The following is a 14,466-nucleotide window of genomic DNA, read 5'->3' as shown; positions in this document are numbered from 1 at the left end:
GGCCGTGTCAGGGCACCGCACACACCCTCCCGCGTGGCCTTTGCTCTGCTGCTCTCACGGCTGCGGCCGCAACCCCCCCGGCACGGCGGCAGCTTGCAAATCGCACGGTCGGAGCTGGAGCAGCCTCTGCCTCCCAGGGAGAGCTCTCGCAGCCCTCCTGCAGCAGCGGCTTCGCGCTCCCTCTCGGCTCATGAGCAAACCGGGAACGTCTCGCATCCCCGGGGACCGCAGCCGCGTCGCGCTGCTCCGGCCGGGCCAAACCGCGGCACCCCGGGAGGAAACGGCAGCGAGGCGGCCCGGGGACTCGGCTCGCCCCGGCGGGGCTGCACGTGCCGGGGGGGGGCCGCCCCCTCCTCCGCGCGGGGCGCAGCGCTGCGGCTCCGGCAGGGATGCAGGCAGTTGCCATGGAAACTCCTCATCCATCCTCAGCCGAGCAGCGCCGGCGCAGCTGGGCCCACGCCCAGGGCCCGCTCGGCACAGAACCGGAGCCGGCCCCGCTCCCATCCCCGCTCCCGGGCCACCGGCGTGGGCCCGCAGCACCCTCGCCCCCCCCCCCCCCCCCGCAGCGAGGCGCACGGCAGCGTGGAGCTATTATCTCTTTAATGCTTGTTTTCAATACATTTGCCAAACCGTAACATCGTGTGCAACACGGGGTGCGTGCCGGTGTCCGGACAGCGAGCAGTGCCGACCGCCGCGGCGCGAGCAGCACCACGGCCCCGCGCGGGGGCTGCCGCTCCCGCCGCCCCTCCGACATTAAAAACAGCTTCCAGCTAAGAAAAATATATAAAGCACTAAAGGTGAAACATTCAATCCCCCCCCCCCATCCCCTAACACGTAAGACAATACAATCCAATGTAAAAAGGCCCCGCGGCCGCGAGCCGGTCCCCAGGGCGGGGGGCCGCGGGGCCGCAGCCTCACAGTGGCAACCACAGATAAATAAGAACCTCCCGCAGGAACAGTTTTGGTTTGTTCAGTTTCTTTTGTTTTCTATTTTTTTTTCTCTTTTTCTTTTTAAAAAAGTCATTACAAAAAGAGCCAGCAAGGAGCCCCCCTACAAAACCGGTTAGTGTTTGCCCTGGCCCCGGGGGCAGCCCCTGCTCCCGCGGGGGGGGACGAGCCCCGGCCCCTGCTCCCGGCCCGACACCCCCCCTCCTCGGGTTTCCCTTCCAGCTCCTCGGGGGCTGCAGGGGCCGAGGGGGGGGCGAGCTGCTGGCCCGGCCCGGCCGCCCAAGCGCCCTGCTGCCAGGGAGGGAAGAGCCCCGGGTGCAACGAGCTGGCAGGTCTCAGCCCGGGGAGAGCAGAGCCTCCAGCCGCTGCCCCGGGGGGGGGGGCACGGGGGGCAGAGAGGGAAGAGGGGGCCCGACTGCTCTCGGCGGGACCTGGAGGGCTCCTGTCACCCCCGGGACTCTTCCTAGCTCGCGCCGGTGCCACAGACGGAGGCGTCACGGACAGAGAGACAGACGGTGGCGTAGCAAAGCCGCTGCCCCCGGCCGCGGCCCGGGGCGGTGAGGGGTGCCGAGGTGCCGGCCATGCGGGGGGGGGGGGGGGCAGCACCCACGTGCGGGGAGGGGGACGGGGCGGGGGGGACGAAGGCAGGTGCTGTAGTGCCGTGGAGCAGCCGCCGCGGCCCAGCGACCTGGGCCGTGAGCCCTACGCGCTGCCCGGCCACCGCCGCAGCCCCGGAGATGCTGCTCGAGCCGCCGTGGGGCCGGGAGAGCTGCGGGGGGGCTCCGCGGGCGGCTGAGGTCGTCCGGCCCCGGGTCCCCCGGGAAGGGGGCTCGGCTCCCCCCCCCGAGGGCAGTAGTGGCTGATGTGGGTGGGGGGTAGGAACAGCAAACACCACAAAGTTACCCTGTAAGTCGAGCACGGCTCAGGCGTGCCGCCCGCCGGGAGAGGGCTCAGCACCGCGGCCGGGCGCGGGAGGGGAGGGCTCCTGCCCCCGAGGCAGGGGGAACCCGGCCCCCGCCCCTGCGCCAGGGCTGCGGCGGGGCAGAGCGAGGAGCACGCGGCTCCGGCGTGGGCAGGCGCTAACCCCGCGGTGACGGTGCGGCACGGGGGGGTGCCGCGGCCCCCCGGGAGCCCGTGCCAGTCCGGAGGGAGGGAGGGGACGACCCCACCTCCCTCCTCCCCAGCAGACCCTTCCCCTCCCTCCCCTCCGAGGCTCAGCAGCTGCACGGAGCCGTGGAGAGGGAGGGCGGGAGGGCGAGAGAGGGCAAGCGGAGGAGGAGGAAGGTGGGGATGAAGCCCACGCCGCCTCCTCCCCCGGCCGGGGAGGGTCCTGCCGCCGCAGCCCTCAGAACTCCACCTTGCAGGCGGGGAAGGTCTCGTCCTGCATGGCCACGGTGCTGTTGCTGCCCAGCACCGTGATGCCCAGCTCCTGCTGCCGGTCGTGGGTCTCCTGGTACCACTCGTGCATCACCAGCGAGTCGAAGGTGGGGATCAGGGTCACCTGCGGGGACACCGACGGCACCGGCTCACCGCCCTGGTCCAGCGGGACCCCTCGCCCCGGCCACGGGACTGCCCAGCACCGGGGCCCGGAGCTAAATCATTATTACATGGCCACAGCTAACAGACTTGTCTCACTCGGAAAAGAGCTGGAGACGCCCCAGGGAAGCCTCAGGGGCACCTGCTCTCCATCTCCTCCTCCCCTTATTTCCTCCACACCCATCCTACTGCCCCACAAGGGAAACTGAGGCACGGGGCAGCCTGCTGGGGCCAGCCCCGGGCTCACGCTCTGCCGCAGCACAGGGGCCGGGCCCCCAGGGACCCCCAGCTCGAGGATCAGGGCCTGGGAGGGCTCCGGGGCGGGTCCCGCTGGCCGGGGGGGTCTCGGAGCCACCTCCCCCCGGGCTCACCTGGATGTCGGAGCCCCAGTGGTGCTTGCCGGCGAGCAGGGCGTCCAGGATGCTCCGCATGACGCCCTCCTTGAGGTGGTCGTCGCCGCTCACCACGTAGCAGAGGGAGCGCACGCGCCGGAAGAACTCCTCGTCCACCGTCCGGGCGCTCCACGAGCCGGGCAGGTAGGCCAGGTCCACGTAGACGGGGGGGCCGGGGGGGGCTGCAGCCCGCGAGCCTGCGAGGACGGCGACACGGCGCTGAGGACCGCGAGGGGCGGCATCGACACGGGGAGCCCCCAGCCACCCTTTTCCCCAGGGCATCACACAACCCCCGTCCAAACACTCAGACCGCATCGCCCCAGCAGCTGCTCTGGCACCGGGAAACCAGAGCCGCCCTGGAGCCACGAAGCCCTGATCCTGCGCCGATGCAAACCCAGGAGCGTCCGCGCCCCACAGCCCCCTCCCTGCAGCCCCCCGGGGACCCCAGGCCTTACCCGCCGGAGACGCCCTGCCGGCTCCCGCCAGCGGCCTGGCTCCAGCGCTGCGAGCGGTCCCGGGGGCGCGGGAGTCCCCCGCTGCCCCGCCGTAGGGGCCCTTCTTGTCCCCCGGGGGCAGCCTGGCCTTGTCCCCGGCGTCACGGGCCGAGCTCGCGGGGCCCCTGGCCTTGGAGCCCGGGGTGGGGTGCTTGGGGGGCTCAGCCTTCAGGGCGGCGGGCGCCGAGCCCACGCGGGCCGGGGTCCTCTTCGCCTTGCCGGGGAGCTCCTTCTTCGCCGAGCGGCTCTGCTCGGCCGGCAGCGCCTCGGGGTCCACCATGCAGATGCCGGGCTGCGCGGGGATGGGGCAGGGGTCCTTCATGGGGGCCGGGAGCGGGTCGCGGGCCCTGGCGAGGCCCCGGGCGGGGTGGTCCGAGTCCTCGTCCGACTCCAGCCCGTCGGCCAGGATGGAGGGGCAGTCCTCGGTGGCCGGAGGGACGTCGGAGTCGGAGAGGGTGGGCAGCGACTCGCTCACGGAGGTGGGCGGCGTCTCGCCCCCCGGCTTGCGGGCCTGGCTCCGGCGCTGCGCCAGGGGCTGCGCCATCTCCTGCGACAGGTCGCTGTCCGACAAGTCCCGGGGGCTGACGGTGGCGGAGGGCGACCGCTCCGACTTGGGGTGCTCGAACTCGCAGGGCGACACCAGGCACAGGTCCACGTCGTGGGGCGAGTCGGAGCGGCGCCCGTGGCGCGGCGGCCCCTCCCCGTCCGCCCGCTGCGGGTGGTGGCAGGGCCGCAGCGGCAGCGAGAGCCCGCCCTTGGCGGCCGCGGGGTCCGGCTCCGGCGTCAGCCCGGCCCCGTGGGGCCGGTTCCCCCCTTCCTCCTGGGGGGACTCGCTCACGGGGGGCAGCACCTGCTCGAAGGAGACGGAGAGCGACTCGTCCACCTCGGTGGAGTGCGGGGACCCCACCTCGGCCGGCAGCGAGGGGGTGGTGATGGTGGGGGACACATCGGGGATGTCGTCCTTGAAGGGGCTCAGGGAGAGGCAGCCCGTCTGCTTCTCCTGCGAGGAGCCGGAGCTGTCGTGCGAGGCTTTAGCCGCGGCCGGCGGCCAGGAGTTGGGCTGCCTGTTGGCGTTGGTGCCGGCGCCCGGCTCCTCTCCTGCCTCATCCACCGGGGACTGGTGGAAGGGAGTGTGGCCGGCGCTGGCGGGCCCCGAGCTGGCCGGAGACATCATCTCCAGGGTCTTCTCCTCGGAGCTGCCACAAGGGTCCTCGCCGCCCTCCGCGCAGTGGTTGAGCAGCCCGGTAGGCGTCAGGTCGAAGTTGACGCTGCGGTCGCTCTTGGGGGTCTTGGCCAGGGGTGACGGGGGGCCGATGGCTTTGAAGGGGCTGTTCTCGAGGTAGCGGAAGCGCTGGGGGCTGTCGGGGTCCTCCAGGCTGTTCTCCATGCAGCCCAAGTCCGCGGCCCCCGGCCCGGCGCGCGCCCCGGCCTCCCCGTTCTCCAGCGGGGATGGCTCCAGCTCACTCTCTGCCGTGGTGATGCCTTCATCTGTCGAGTCCTCCTTCCTCCTCCCCTCCGCTCCTGGTGACGCAGCCCCCCGGCCCTGCTCGGCCTCTGGCAGCATGTCCTCGGGGGAGGAGGACTTGGAGCCATCCGATGCCCCTGGCTCCTTCTTGCCACCCGCCTCCTTGGGCGCTTTGGCCTTGGGCTTCTCTGGCTCCTTCTTGAGGGTGGATTTCTTGATGCTCCCAGCCTTGGCCAAGGGTTTGCGGGTGTCCGGGCCTGGCGTTTTCCGGGCCGGGGGTTTTGCAGCAGCCTTGCCCTCCGCCTTGCTGTCCTTCGCATCCTTTCGCAGCGTCTCAGCCTTCACTTCCTTCTTCACAGTCTTCACCTCCTTCCTGGCTTCACCCTTCACCTCAGTCCCATCTTCCTTCTTCACTGGCTTCTTCTCCTCTTTTCGGGGAGTAGGCTCCTTCTTGGGCACCGCTTTCTCCTTACTCACCTTCGGTTTCGTGTCCACTTTCGGCTTTTCCATCGAGGAGTCCAGCTTGGCTCGAGCATCCTTGGCTCTCTCCTCCTCTGACCCTGTTCTAGTCGTCTCCCCCAGCGATCTCGGTTTCTCCTTGGTCCCTGACTTCACCTCCTTCCTCTCTGTCTTTGGAGCCTTCTCCTTCGGCGCTGGCGTCCCAGTGTCCACCAGACTCAGCTTGGAAGCAGACTTCAGGCTCTCCTTGCTCTCTGCCCTCCTCTGCTTCAGCTGCTTCTCAGGCTGGGGCGCAGAGAGCCCCTTCAAGTCATTCTTGGTGACCACGGGGTGCTTGAGGAACTCCAGGTGCTTCACCTTCTCCAGCCCCTCCAGGATGCGGGCCTGCGGGGTGCAGCCAGGGAAGAGGACCCGGATGATCTTCTCGGAGGGGCTGACGGGGTGCCAGACGAGGAGGGCGCAGATGGAGGTCAGACACTGCAGGGGCAAGTCCTGCTCCCTGGGGTAGCTATTGCCTGACCAGTGCTGCATGAGGAACTCCAGCTCCTTGGTGCCCTTCACGGGGTTCAGGACGTACATGTCCAACCGGCCGACCCCCATCTTCTGGAAGAGGACGGTGGGCTCCACGCGGGGGCTGCTGTCTCGGGCCAGCGGGTTGGGGCGGATGCCCAGCTTGTCCAGGTAGTGCAGGGTCAAGGCAGCCTCGTCACAGCTCTTCAGCACCCGGGAGTTGCCCTCAATGTCCTTCAGCTTCTCGGAGGCGTTGAGAAACACAACGCCTAGCTCCGGAGAGATGAGGTTCTTCGCCCAGTCGCCAGTGCCCTGCGAGCCCTGGGACGGGTCCTCCTCCAGCTCCGCCAGCTTCCTCTGCAGCAGGCTGTTGACACCAGGCAAGCTGTCGGTGCCCGCGTGCGTCACCAGGATGGAGTCGATGCGGTCCAGGTGCCGGACCAGCTTCCAAAAGGACGACTTGGGGTTGGAGCCCCCGTTCACCAGCACGTTGAAGCCGTTGACAGCAAAGAAGGCCGAGTCCCCTCTCCCGCCCGGGAAGATATAGCAGCAGGGCTTGGAGAGCTTGAGGAAGCCGACCATGGTGGGGGGCTCGAGGAGGTCGAAGGGGGACTGGGGCTCCAGGGACTCCGAGAGGTACTCCACGAACTCCTCCAGCCCCTCCATCTCCGGCAGGACGCAGCCCGGGTTGTATTGCAGCTCGATGAAGTCCTGGAGGTTGTGATGGTCCAGACCCGAGTCCTTCCACTCTCCAAAGTCAGGGCAGCTGATGGTCAGCCTAGCCTTGGCAGAGGGGTCTGCAGAGCTCAGCATCTCTCCTACCTGCGAGGGCACGGGGAAGGTCAGAGCTTCAGGCGCTGGTCACCTCATCCTGCACGGTGCACCCAGGCCGGGCAGCACCCTGGGCTCCCGCGTGAGATGGGGCAGCCCATGGGGAACCTCAGCCCCTCCTCCCTTAGGAAGCACAGGGCCCCTTCCCCAGGGGAGCTGGGGGCTCCCATGAGCCTGTCCCCCGCCCATGGCTCGGTGCTGGCCACAGGCACGACGCCCGCAGGGTGCTGGTGCCCTGACTCGCATCCAGCCCCAGCCGGGGCTCGGGGCAAGAGGCAGCCGAGCCCCCGCAAGCGGCCGGCTCCCGGCTCCGGCTCCCTCCCGGCCCCGCGCTGCAGAGGGAGGAACGTGCCCACCACGAGGCGCAGCGCGTCTGCGTGCGGAGCAGATGGCAAGGGCTCGGCAAGCCTCCCGCCTCGCTCCGCCGCCGTGCCCAGCTCCCCGCGGAGACGCTGGAGGACGTGAGCAGACAGTCGCTCTGCCAGCGCGGACAGCGTCAGGCTGCAGCTCCCCCCGCCCACGCCCCCCTGCACGCCAAGAGCCGGGCTCGGGGACCGTGCGTCCAGTCCAGCCCCAGCCAAGCTCTCCTTCCTGGCGGCAGGAGAGCAGGGAAGCGGGACCCCGATGGCCCGGCACCGCACCTCCTTGTCCGTGAAGATCTGGATGAAGTCCCGCAGCGAGAAGCAGCCCGTCTGCAGCATCAGCTCCCCCGTCTCCTCCACGCAGGGCCCTGCGAACACCAGCAGCTTGTGCTGGGACACGTCCGTGATGAGGTTCCGCAGCTGAGGAGGGGAGGGGACAGACGTGAGGACGCTGCGTCCCCGCCTGGACCCCATCCCACAGCACATCCCCCCCCCTCCAAGCTGCTCCGGGCAGGCTGGGTGGGAGGGGACACCGCCGCGTCCCACAGCCCCATCCCACGCCGCAGGCACCCGCTGCTCACCTCGTCGCACAGGGACTTGTCCGAAGGGTTGAGCAGCACCAGGGTCTCCAGCACATCTCCCCGGTGGTGGAGGGTCCGCTGACCTGCGGGGAACGAGGGCTGACGCCTGGCCCAGCACCACCTTCCCCTAAACACCGGGGACCCCGGGGGGGACCCTGCAGTTTGGGCACCCCGTGGCCGGCTCAGGCTCCCCCCACGTGGAGGTGAGGGGCTGGACCCAGCACGCGGCCAAGGACAGAGCCTGCCCACTTCCACCGCGCAAGAGGGACAGCCACCAACCCGCCCCGGCCACCGGCCGGACACCGCGGAGGCCAGCGGATCTGCTGAGCCGAGAGACACGTTTCCTTGCGTCCTTCCTGCCGCAGGGAGGGGAGGAGGAGGGGGCTGGCCACGCCGGGACCACCCCCGCCTCTCCCCCGTGAGTGGGGCTGCACAGCCAGCGCGTTACCTGCCCGCCCAGGAGCCAGGGCCCCTTCCTCCGCATGGCGCGAGCCCCGGGTGCCCGCCGCAGCACCGCACCCGCCCAGCCCAGCCCAGTCCCGCTGCCCCGGGAGCGGGGAGGAGCGCAGGTGTCCCAGCTCCAGCCAGGCCCCTGTCCCCCCGCTGTGCTCGCCAGGCTTCCCGTTTGGCCCCGGGAGACCTGCTCACGGCCCGCGGCAGCGCCCTGCCCCGGGGTGACCCTCTGCCTGCACAGGAAGGACCAGGGGACACAGCGGGGAAGACGCCTTCCGGAGCGGCACGGCCTCGGAGGAGGAGGTGGAAGCGGCAGCTCCAGCGGGCCACGGGCAATGGTTTGCTCACCGGCTTCTCGGCTATGTTTCCTCGGGAAATCGCAGCCCTCCGCAGACCCCGAAAAGTGCCGTGCTCCCAGGGCCAGGGCCGGTGCCGATGTCCCGGCTTGGGCTGGACAAGGCTGCCCAGAGGACGCCAGCTCCGCGGGGGAAGAGTCCAGCCTCACGGCAGCCGAAGGAAGTGGTTTTGCCGCAGGCAGGGGCACATGGGGATCACGGGGCTCGGTCCCGCTGCCACCAACCTGGCAGGCCGCAGCCCAGACAGGGCCCGAGGGCTCGGGCAGCCGGGTCGCGCGTTAGCCGAGCACCGGCACGGCAGGATCGCCGGCTCCTCCGCTGCGGCCGCATCTCCCCTGCCTCCCACGAGGGACGGCGACGGGTTGGGGCTGCAGCACACGAAGGAGCAGGAGACCCAGGTGGCTCCCACCGCAGAGCCCCACGTCTCCTTGGGCGTCCCCCAACCAAACCACCCTCCTCCCAAAGGAGAGGGGCTCTGCCGGAGCTGGGGGCTCGTCTGACCACGTTTCCCAGCCCAAGAGGCAGCGTGCGCAGCGGGATCGGCAGGGAGCACGGGGGGAGAGGGGGCTCGCGCAGCGGGGCTGCCCCAGAGCGCGAGGAGGAAGCTGGTCCCTCGCCTGCTCCAGGACAGGCGCCCAGCAGACCCCGGGTACCGCGTCCCCTGCGGCCAGGCCAGCACCGGGGCAGCTCTGGCTTGGAGGAAACAAAACCTCCACAAGGCAATAACGCACGGATCCCGGGCAGAGCTGACGAGCGGGGAGCCCTGGAAGCTGCTGCTCAGCCCCTGGCGAGGGGCCGAGCCCGGGAAGGGCCCCGCAGCTCAGCTCGGGCCCCTGCTGAGCCGGCCGGGGCCTCCGCCACCCCCACGCACCAGCCACCGGCTGCGGCAGCTGCTCGGCACAAAGCAGAGCCTGTTCCCGGCCGCGCTGGGGACGGTGCCCACCCGGGGACGGGCTGCGGGGGCTGCCCACACCTCCTACGCCCTCCGGCACCCCCGCGGCACCCCGGCACGGCCGGTTCCCACGCCGCGCTGGAACAAGCCGGCCTTTCTCCGCGACGCACCCGGAGCTGCTCCGACCCACGGGACGAGGGTGGGAGCAGCCGGCCCCGGAGACACTGTTTCATCCCCGGGCAGACCTTGATGCCCTCCCCAGCCCGCAGCAGCCCTGGCCTGCCTTGGGGACACCCCGGCCCCCACGCCGGCAGGGCCCAGCCCCGCTCGAGGGAGCGGCAAGCAACGCGGGCGGCCCGGCCAGGCGCGAGCAGCTCCCCCAGCCCGCAGCCAGGACCTGCCCCGAGGCCTGGGACGGCGTCGGGGAGGCAGCACGCCACCAGCTCAGCACAAAAGGCGTTTTATAGACACGGCTAAATGTTTGCCCAGCTCAGCAAACAGCAGCCGGCGAGGGCAAGGCCCCGGCTCGCGGCAGCACTGCAGTCGCCTCGCTCGCACCCCGTCCCCTCCGGAGACGCATGAATTAAACACAGCCATGGGGTCAGGCGAGGACCCTGCCGACGTGCGCGCCAGCCCACGCTCGCTCTGCGGCAGAGCGGGCACCAGCCCGAGCGTCCTCAGCGAGCCGGGCGCATCCGGGGCCGCGGGGTGCCGTCTCCGGCGGGGCACAGCCCTGCTCCCGACTCACCCTTCACGATGCTGGAGAAGGTGGCTGAGTGGCGGGACACGAAGAGCTTCAGCTGCTCATCGAGGTTGCAGGCCGTGAGGTCGATGTCCCAGGAGCGGATGCCTGCAAGACAGGGCAGGGAGGATCAGCCCCGGGAGAGGGGGCAGCCCCAGGGCACCCCCCCTCCCCTCCTGCACCCCGGGATGTGCTAGCACCCACCGTCCCCACGCCCAGGGCACAGCCAGCGCTGCCGGTGCCCAGTCTCAGCAAGCCACAAGCGACAGCGAGCACCCAGCCCTAGCGCTGACCGCGCGAACGCCGGGGGGGGCACCATGCCCCGTGCTGGAGCCCCCCCCGGTGCCGCAGCACGCTCGGGGGCCAGGCCTGCCTCGCGTCACCACCTCCCTAATCCCCCGCATGGCACCAGCTTATGTAAGACGCAGGCAATCCGGCTGAGCCGGGGATGCTGAGCAGCGGCTGCGGCTCCCGTGGCCCGCGCCGCGCTCCCCACCCGGCCGCCCCCACTGCGTCCCCCCCCCCCCCAGCTCGGGGGGGACGAGAGCAGGGGCCACATCAGCCCATCGCCCCCCCCGCCAGCACGGGGCCTTTCCCCGGGGGGAGCAGAGCTGCTCCGGCCTCCTCGCAGCAGCAGGCCGGGCCCCAGCCGCAGCCCCAGCCCCCTCCCCAGCCCCAGGCCCCCGCTCCTCACGGCCCCACGGCGCAGGCCGGGCCCAGGCCACGCTTGGCCGCAGTGGCTGGGTCCCCAGGTGCCCCACACGCTGCTTCGCAGGACCCGGGACAGTATGTGGCCTCCCATCAACGCCGGCAGCCCTCAGCCCTGCCGGGGCACCGCCACGCTCACACCACGCGGCGGCAGGATCCAGCCGGCGCTGGGGAGACCCGGCACCGACCCCAGGCTCGGGAGACATCCAGGCTCCTCGCTGCCGTCCAAACCCTAACAGGATGCAGTGCGGCGGGAGAGGGGGCTGCGCTGCGACCCCCGGCACAAGGCTGCCTGACGCTCCCTCCCCAGGGGCTCCCGGAGATGGGCACCTCCAGCACGAACACCTGCAGCAGTGCTGCAAACGCCAGATAAACCCCTGAGCGTGTGCCCAGCACCGAAATCCAGGAGCAGCTGGAGACATTGCAGGACTGGCGATGCTGCAGCTCTGGCACAGCTGGGCCGAGCCGGTGGTACCCCGGTGCTTCCCCACGGAGACGGGGATGCGCTGCCGACCCATCGCGTGCAGCCGAGTAGCGGCCTCCCCGGCACCGGGCCGACACGCACAGACCTTCGGCATGGCGCTGCCGGCCTGGCACGGCCCAGTCCTGCCCGGGGAGGCAGAGCGGCGGCCGGCACGTGCCATGCGCCGCGCTCCCCGAGGCACGCACCTTGCACGGTGACTCACAGCCGCACCGGCTCTGCCAGCGAAACACCGGCCCCCGGGGCTACGGCGGCGGCACCTCTCCCTGCACCTCTTCAGAGACGGCAATTAGGGGAATTAGCGGCGCTGGAGGACTGGGAGCGCCGCACGAGCCGCCACGTGCCGCCGGCTCCCGTCAGGCGCCCAACACCCGGCACGGGTTTGCTCCTCCTTCATGCAGGCATCTCCCCGCACCCGGGCGGGGGCTGGAAGCCCCTCGACACCACGGGACAGGGCACCAGCTGCAAAAACACGGGGATCCCGGCCCCGAAGCACCGACAGCCCCCGCCGGGCTCTGCCACGCAGCTGGGCTCCTCGTGCCGCAGAGCAGCCTCGCATGGAGACTTGCCGGCGCATCGGCTGACCGAGCGCCCCGCGGCCACTGCCGCCCTCCCTTCCTCCCCGGCCCGCCGGGCGGTTAACGGTCCCGCAGAGCGGCGGGCGATGGCGTAAGAGAGACCAGGGCATCGGCGCCGGCAGGGCGACGCGGCGTTGCACGCGCTTTGCGCAACGTGATCGTTGGGCTCCGGCGCAGCGGCCGAGGTCGAGCATCCTCCAGGCCGCTTCCCGCGCGGCATCGTCTCCTCCTGGGCTCGGGGCCTCCCAGGGCCGGCGAGGGTCGGCCTGTCCTCGCGGCCCCCCCGGGACGCGCTTCCCGCGGTTTGGGGGAAGCTCCCCTCCCCAGCCCCAAATCGAGGACGCTGCCGGCGGGGGATGAGAGCGGGGCCGGGGAGGGGCACCCATGGCACAGCCCCCCAGGGCGAGCCGAGCCCCCTCCCGCTGCAGACCAGTGCGGACCAGCGCAGACCAGCGCAGCATCCCAGCCCCTGCGGCTGCACCGGGGCAGACCCAGGCATCGAGGTGGGGAGCGGGCAGCTCCTGCGGTCCCCAGCCCGGGAGCCTGCGGGACAGATCCCAGGAGCCTGGGTGGGGAGAGGGGGCCGATCCCATGGGTCGGGGTGGGGGGCAGGTCCCAGGGATCTGGGGCAGGGGTGGGGGCAGACCCTGGGGATCGAGGGCAGATCCTGAGGGTCCAGGGGGCAGGTCCCACGGATCTAGGGCAGGAGATGGAACAGATCCTGGGGATCCCAGTGGGCAGGTCATGGGGATCCAGGGCAGGAGAGGAAGCAGATCCTGGGGATCCCAGGGGCAGGTCCCAGGGCAGATCCTGGAGATCCCGGGGGAGAAGGGGGCTGGTTCCAGGGATCCAGGGCAGGAGATGGGGCAGATCCTGGGGATCCCAGCAGGCCGATCCCGGGGATCTGGGGCAGAAGAGGCAGCAGATCCTGGGGATCCCGGGGGACAGGTCCCAGGGGTCTAGGGAGGCAGGATTGGGGGCAGGTCCCGGGGGCCCCAGCAGGCCGATCCCAGGGATCCGGGGCAGGAGAGGGGGTAGATCCTGGGGATCCCGGGGGCAGGTCCCAGGACAGGTCCCGGGGGCCCCAGCAGGCCGATCCCGGGGATCCGGGGCAGACCCCGGGGGCCCGTTGCCCGGGCGGGGGGAGGGGGCAGGTCCCGGGGGGCCGTGCGGGGACCGGCAGCGCCGGCCGTGCCTCGGGAGCCGCCGCGCGGCGGGGCCCCCCCGGGGGCAGCGGGGCCGTTACCGGAGCCGCCCTCCCCCCCCCGCCCCGCGCCGGGGGCGGCGGCCGGTGCCGGGCTCACCTCGCTCCAGCTCGTGCAGCACGGAGGCCAGCAGGCCGGGGCGGTGGCAGCCGCCGCCCACGATGGCCAGCAGCGAGTAGCGGCGGGGCCCGGCGGGGCCGGGCGTGGGGCCGGGAGCCGCCGCCGCCCGCCCCGCAGCCCCCGCGGCTCGAGCCGCCGCCGCCGCCATCTTCGGCCCCCCGCAGCCACGACGTGCCGCCGGCCACGCCCCGCCCCGCTTTTACGTCACCGCGGGGGAGCCCCGCCCGCTGATGTCACCGCGGGCCAATGGGCGGCGGCGGCGGGGAAAGGTGTGGGAGGGGGGAGCCGCGCCTGGCGGGGAGCTCTTAAAGGGGCAAGGCCGGGGTGGGGCCGCGCCGGGGTGGGGCCCATCAGGGCCGCGCGCTGCAGGGCCATGCAGCGAAGGGGGTGCAGCGCAGTGCTGGGGTGTGCAATGCAATGCTAGGAGCGTGCAGCGCAGTGCTGGGGTGTGCAGTGCAATGCTAGGAGCGTGCAGTGTAGTGCTGGGGTGTGCAATGCAACGCTAGGGGTGTGCAGTGCAACGCTAGGGGTGTGCAGCGCAGTGCTGGGGTGTGCAATGCAATGCTAGGGGTGTGCAGCGCAGTGCTAGGGTGTGCAATGCAATGCTAGGGGTGTGCAGTGTAGTGCTGGGGTGTGCAGTGCAACGCTAGGGGTGTGCAGTGTAGTGCTGGGGTGTGCAATGCAATGCTAGGGGTGTGCAGCGCAGTGCTGGGGTGTGCAATGCAATGCTAGGGGTGTGCAGCGCAGTGCTGGGGTGTGCAATGCAATGCTAGGGGTGTGCAGTGTAGTGCTGGGGTGTGCAATGCAATGCTAGGGGTGTGCAGTGTAGTGCTGGGGTGTGCAGTGCAACGCTAGGGGTGTGCAGCGCAGTGCTGGGGTGTGCAATGCAATGCTAGGGGTGTGCAGCGCAGTGCTGGGGTGTGCAATGCAACGCTAGGAGTGTGCAGTGTAGTGCTAGGGCTGTGCAAGGCAGTGATGGGGGATGTGCAGTGCAATGCAATGCCGCGGTGTGCAATGCAGTGCTGGAGGTGCAACGTGCAGTGCAGTGCAGTGCAGTGCTGGGGTGTTCAGTGCAGTGTAATGCAATGCTGGGGTGTGCGATGCAGTGCTGGGCTGTGCAGCATGGTGCAGGACTGAGTGGGGTAGAGCCAAGCTGGGCCGTGCAGGGCAGGGCAGCGCAGTGCAAGGGCTGGGCCTGACTGTGCAGCGCAGCACTGTGTTGGCCAGCACAGCTCCGTCACCTCCCCCAGCGATCCCAGGCCTCTGTGCCCAAACTGTACCTCAGCCCATCGGTCTCCAACAGCTCGGTAAGGAACAGGGCAGTGAGAGCCCAGGGCAGGGCCTGGGGCTCCC

General features: G+C 70.9%; 1 protein-coding gene across 1 annotated transcript; it reads right to left on the bottom strand.

Annotated features, from left to right (window-relative positions):
* Positions 1–583: 583 nt before the first annotated feature.
* On the bottom strand, positions 584–13,343 carry MAP1S (microtubule associated protein 1S). The gene is made up of 7 exons (XM_064497447.1): positions 13,093–13,343; positions 10,028–10,129; positions 7,579–7,661; positions 7,277–7,417; positions 3,332–6,626; positions 2,856–3,073; positions 584–2,449 (listed from the first exon to the last, which is right to left on the bottom strand). Exons 1-7 carry the CDS (start codon positions 13,259–13,261, stop codon positions 2,294–2,296), a joined length of 4,164 nt encoding a protein of 1,387 aa, XP_064353517.1. The 5' UTR covers positions 13,262–13,343; the 3' UTR covers positions 584–2,293.
* Positions 13,344–14,466: the final 1,123 nt, after the last annotated feature.

Source organism: Dromaius novaehollandiae, chromosome 25 (assembly GCF_036370855.1).
Source record: "Dromaius novaehollandiae isolate bDroNov1 chromosome 25, bDroNov1.hap1, whole genome shotgun sequence".
Classification (NCBI taxonomy): domain Eukaryota; kingdom Metazoa; phylum Chordata; class Aves; order Casuariiformes; family Dromaiidae; genus Dromaius; species Dromaius novaehollandiae.
This window is presented reverse-complemented; position numbering and strand designations above follow the sequence as displayed.

Excerpts from the sequence above, each read along its gene's own strand:
- MAP1S (XM_064497447.1), bottom strand. The coding sequence starts at position 13,261 with ATGGCGGCGGCGGCGGCTCGAGCCGCGGGGGCTGCGGGGCGGGCGGCG. Across the intron at positions 7,662-10,027 it reads CTTCTCCAGCATCGTGAAGG|GTCAGCGGACCCTCCACCAC; the intron begins GTGAGTCGGGAG and ends CGTTCCCCGCAG. Across the intron at positions 3,074-3,331 it reads CGGCAGGGCGTCTCCGGCGG|GCTCGCGGGCTGCAGCCCCC; the intron begins GTAAGGCCTGGG and ends CCGTCCTCGCAG.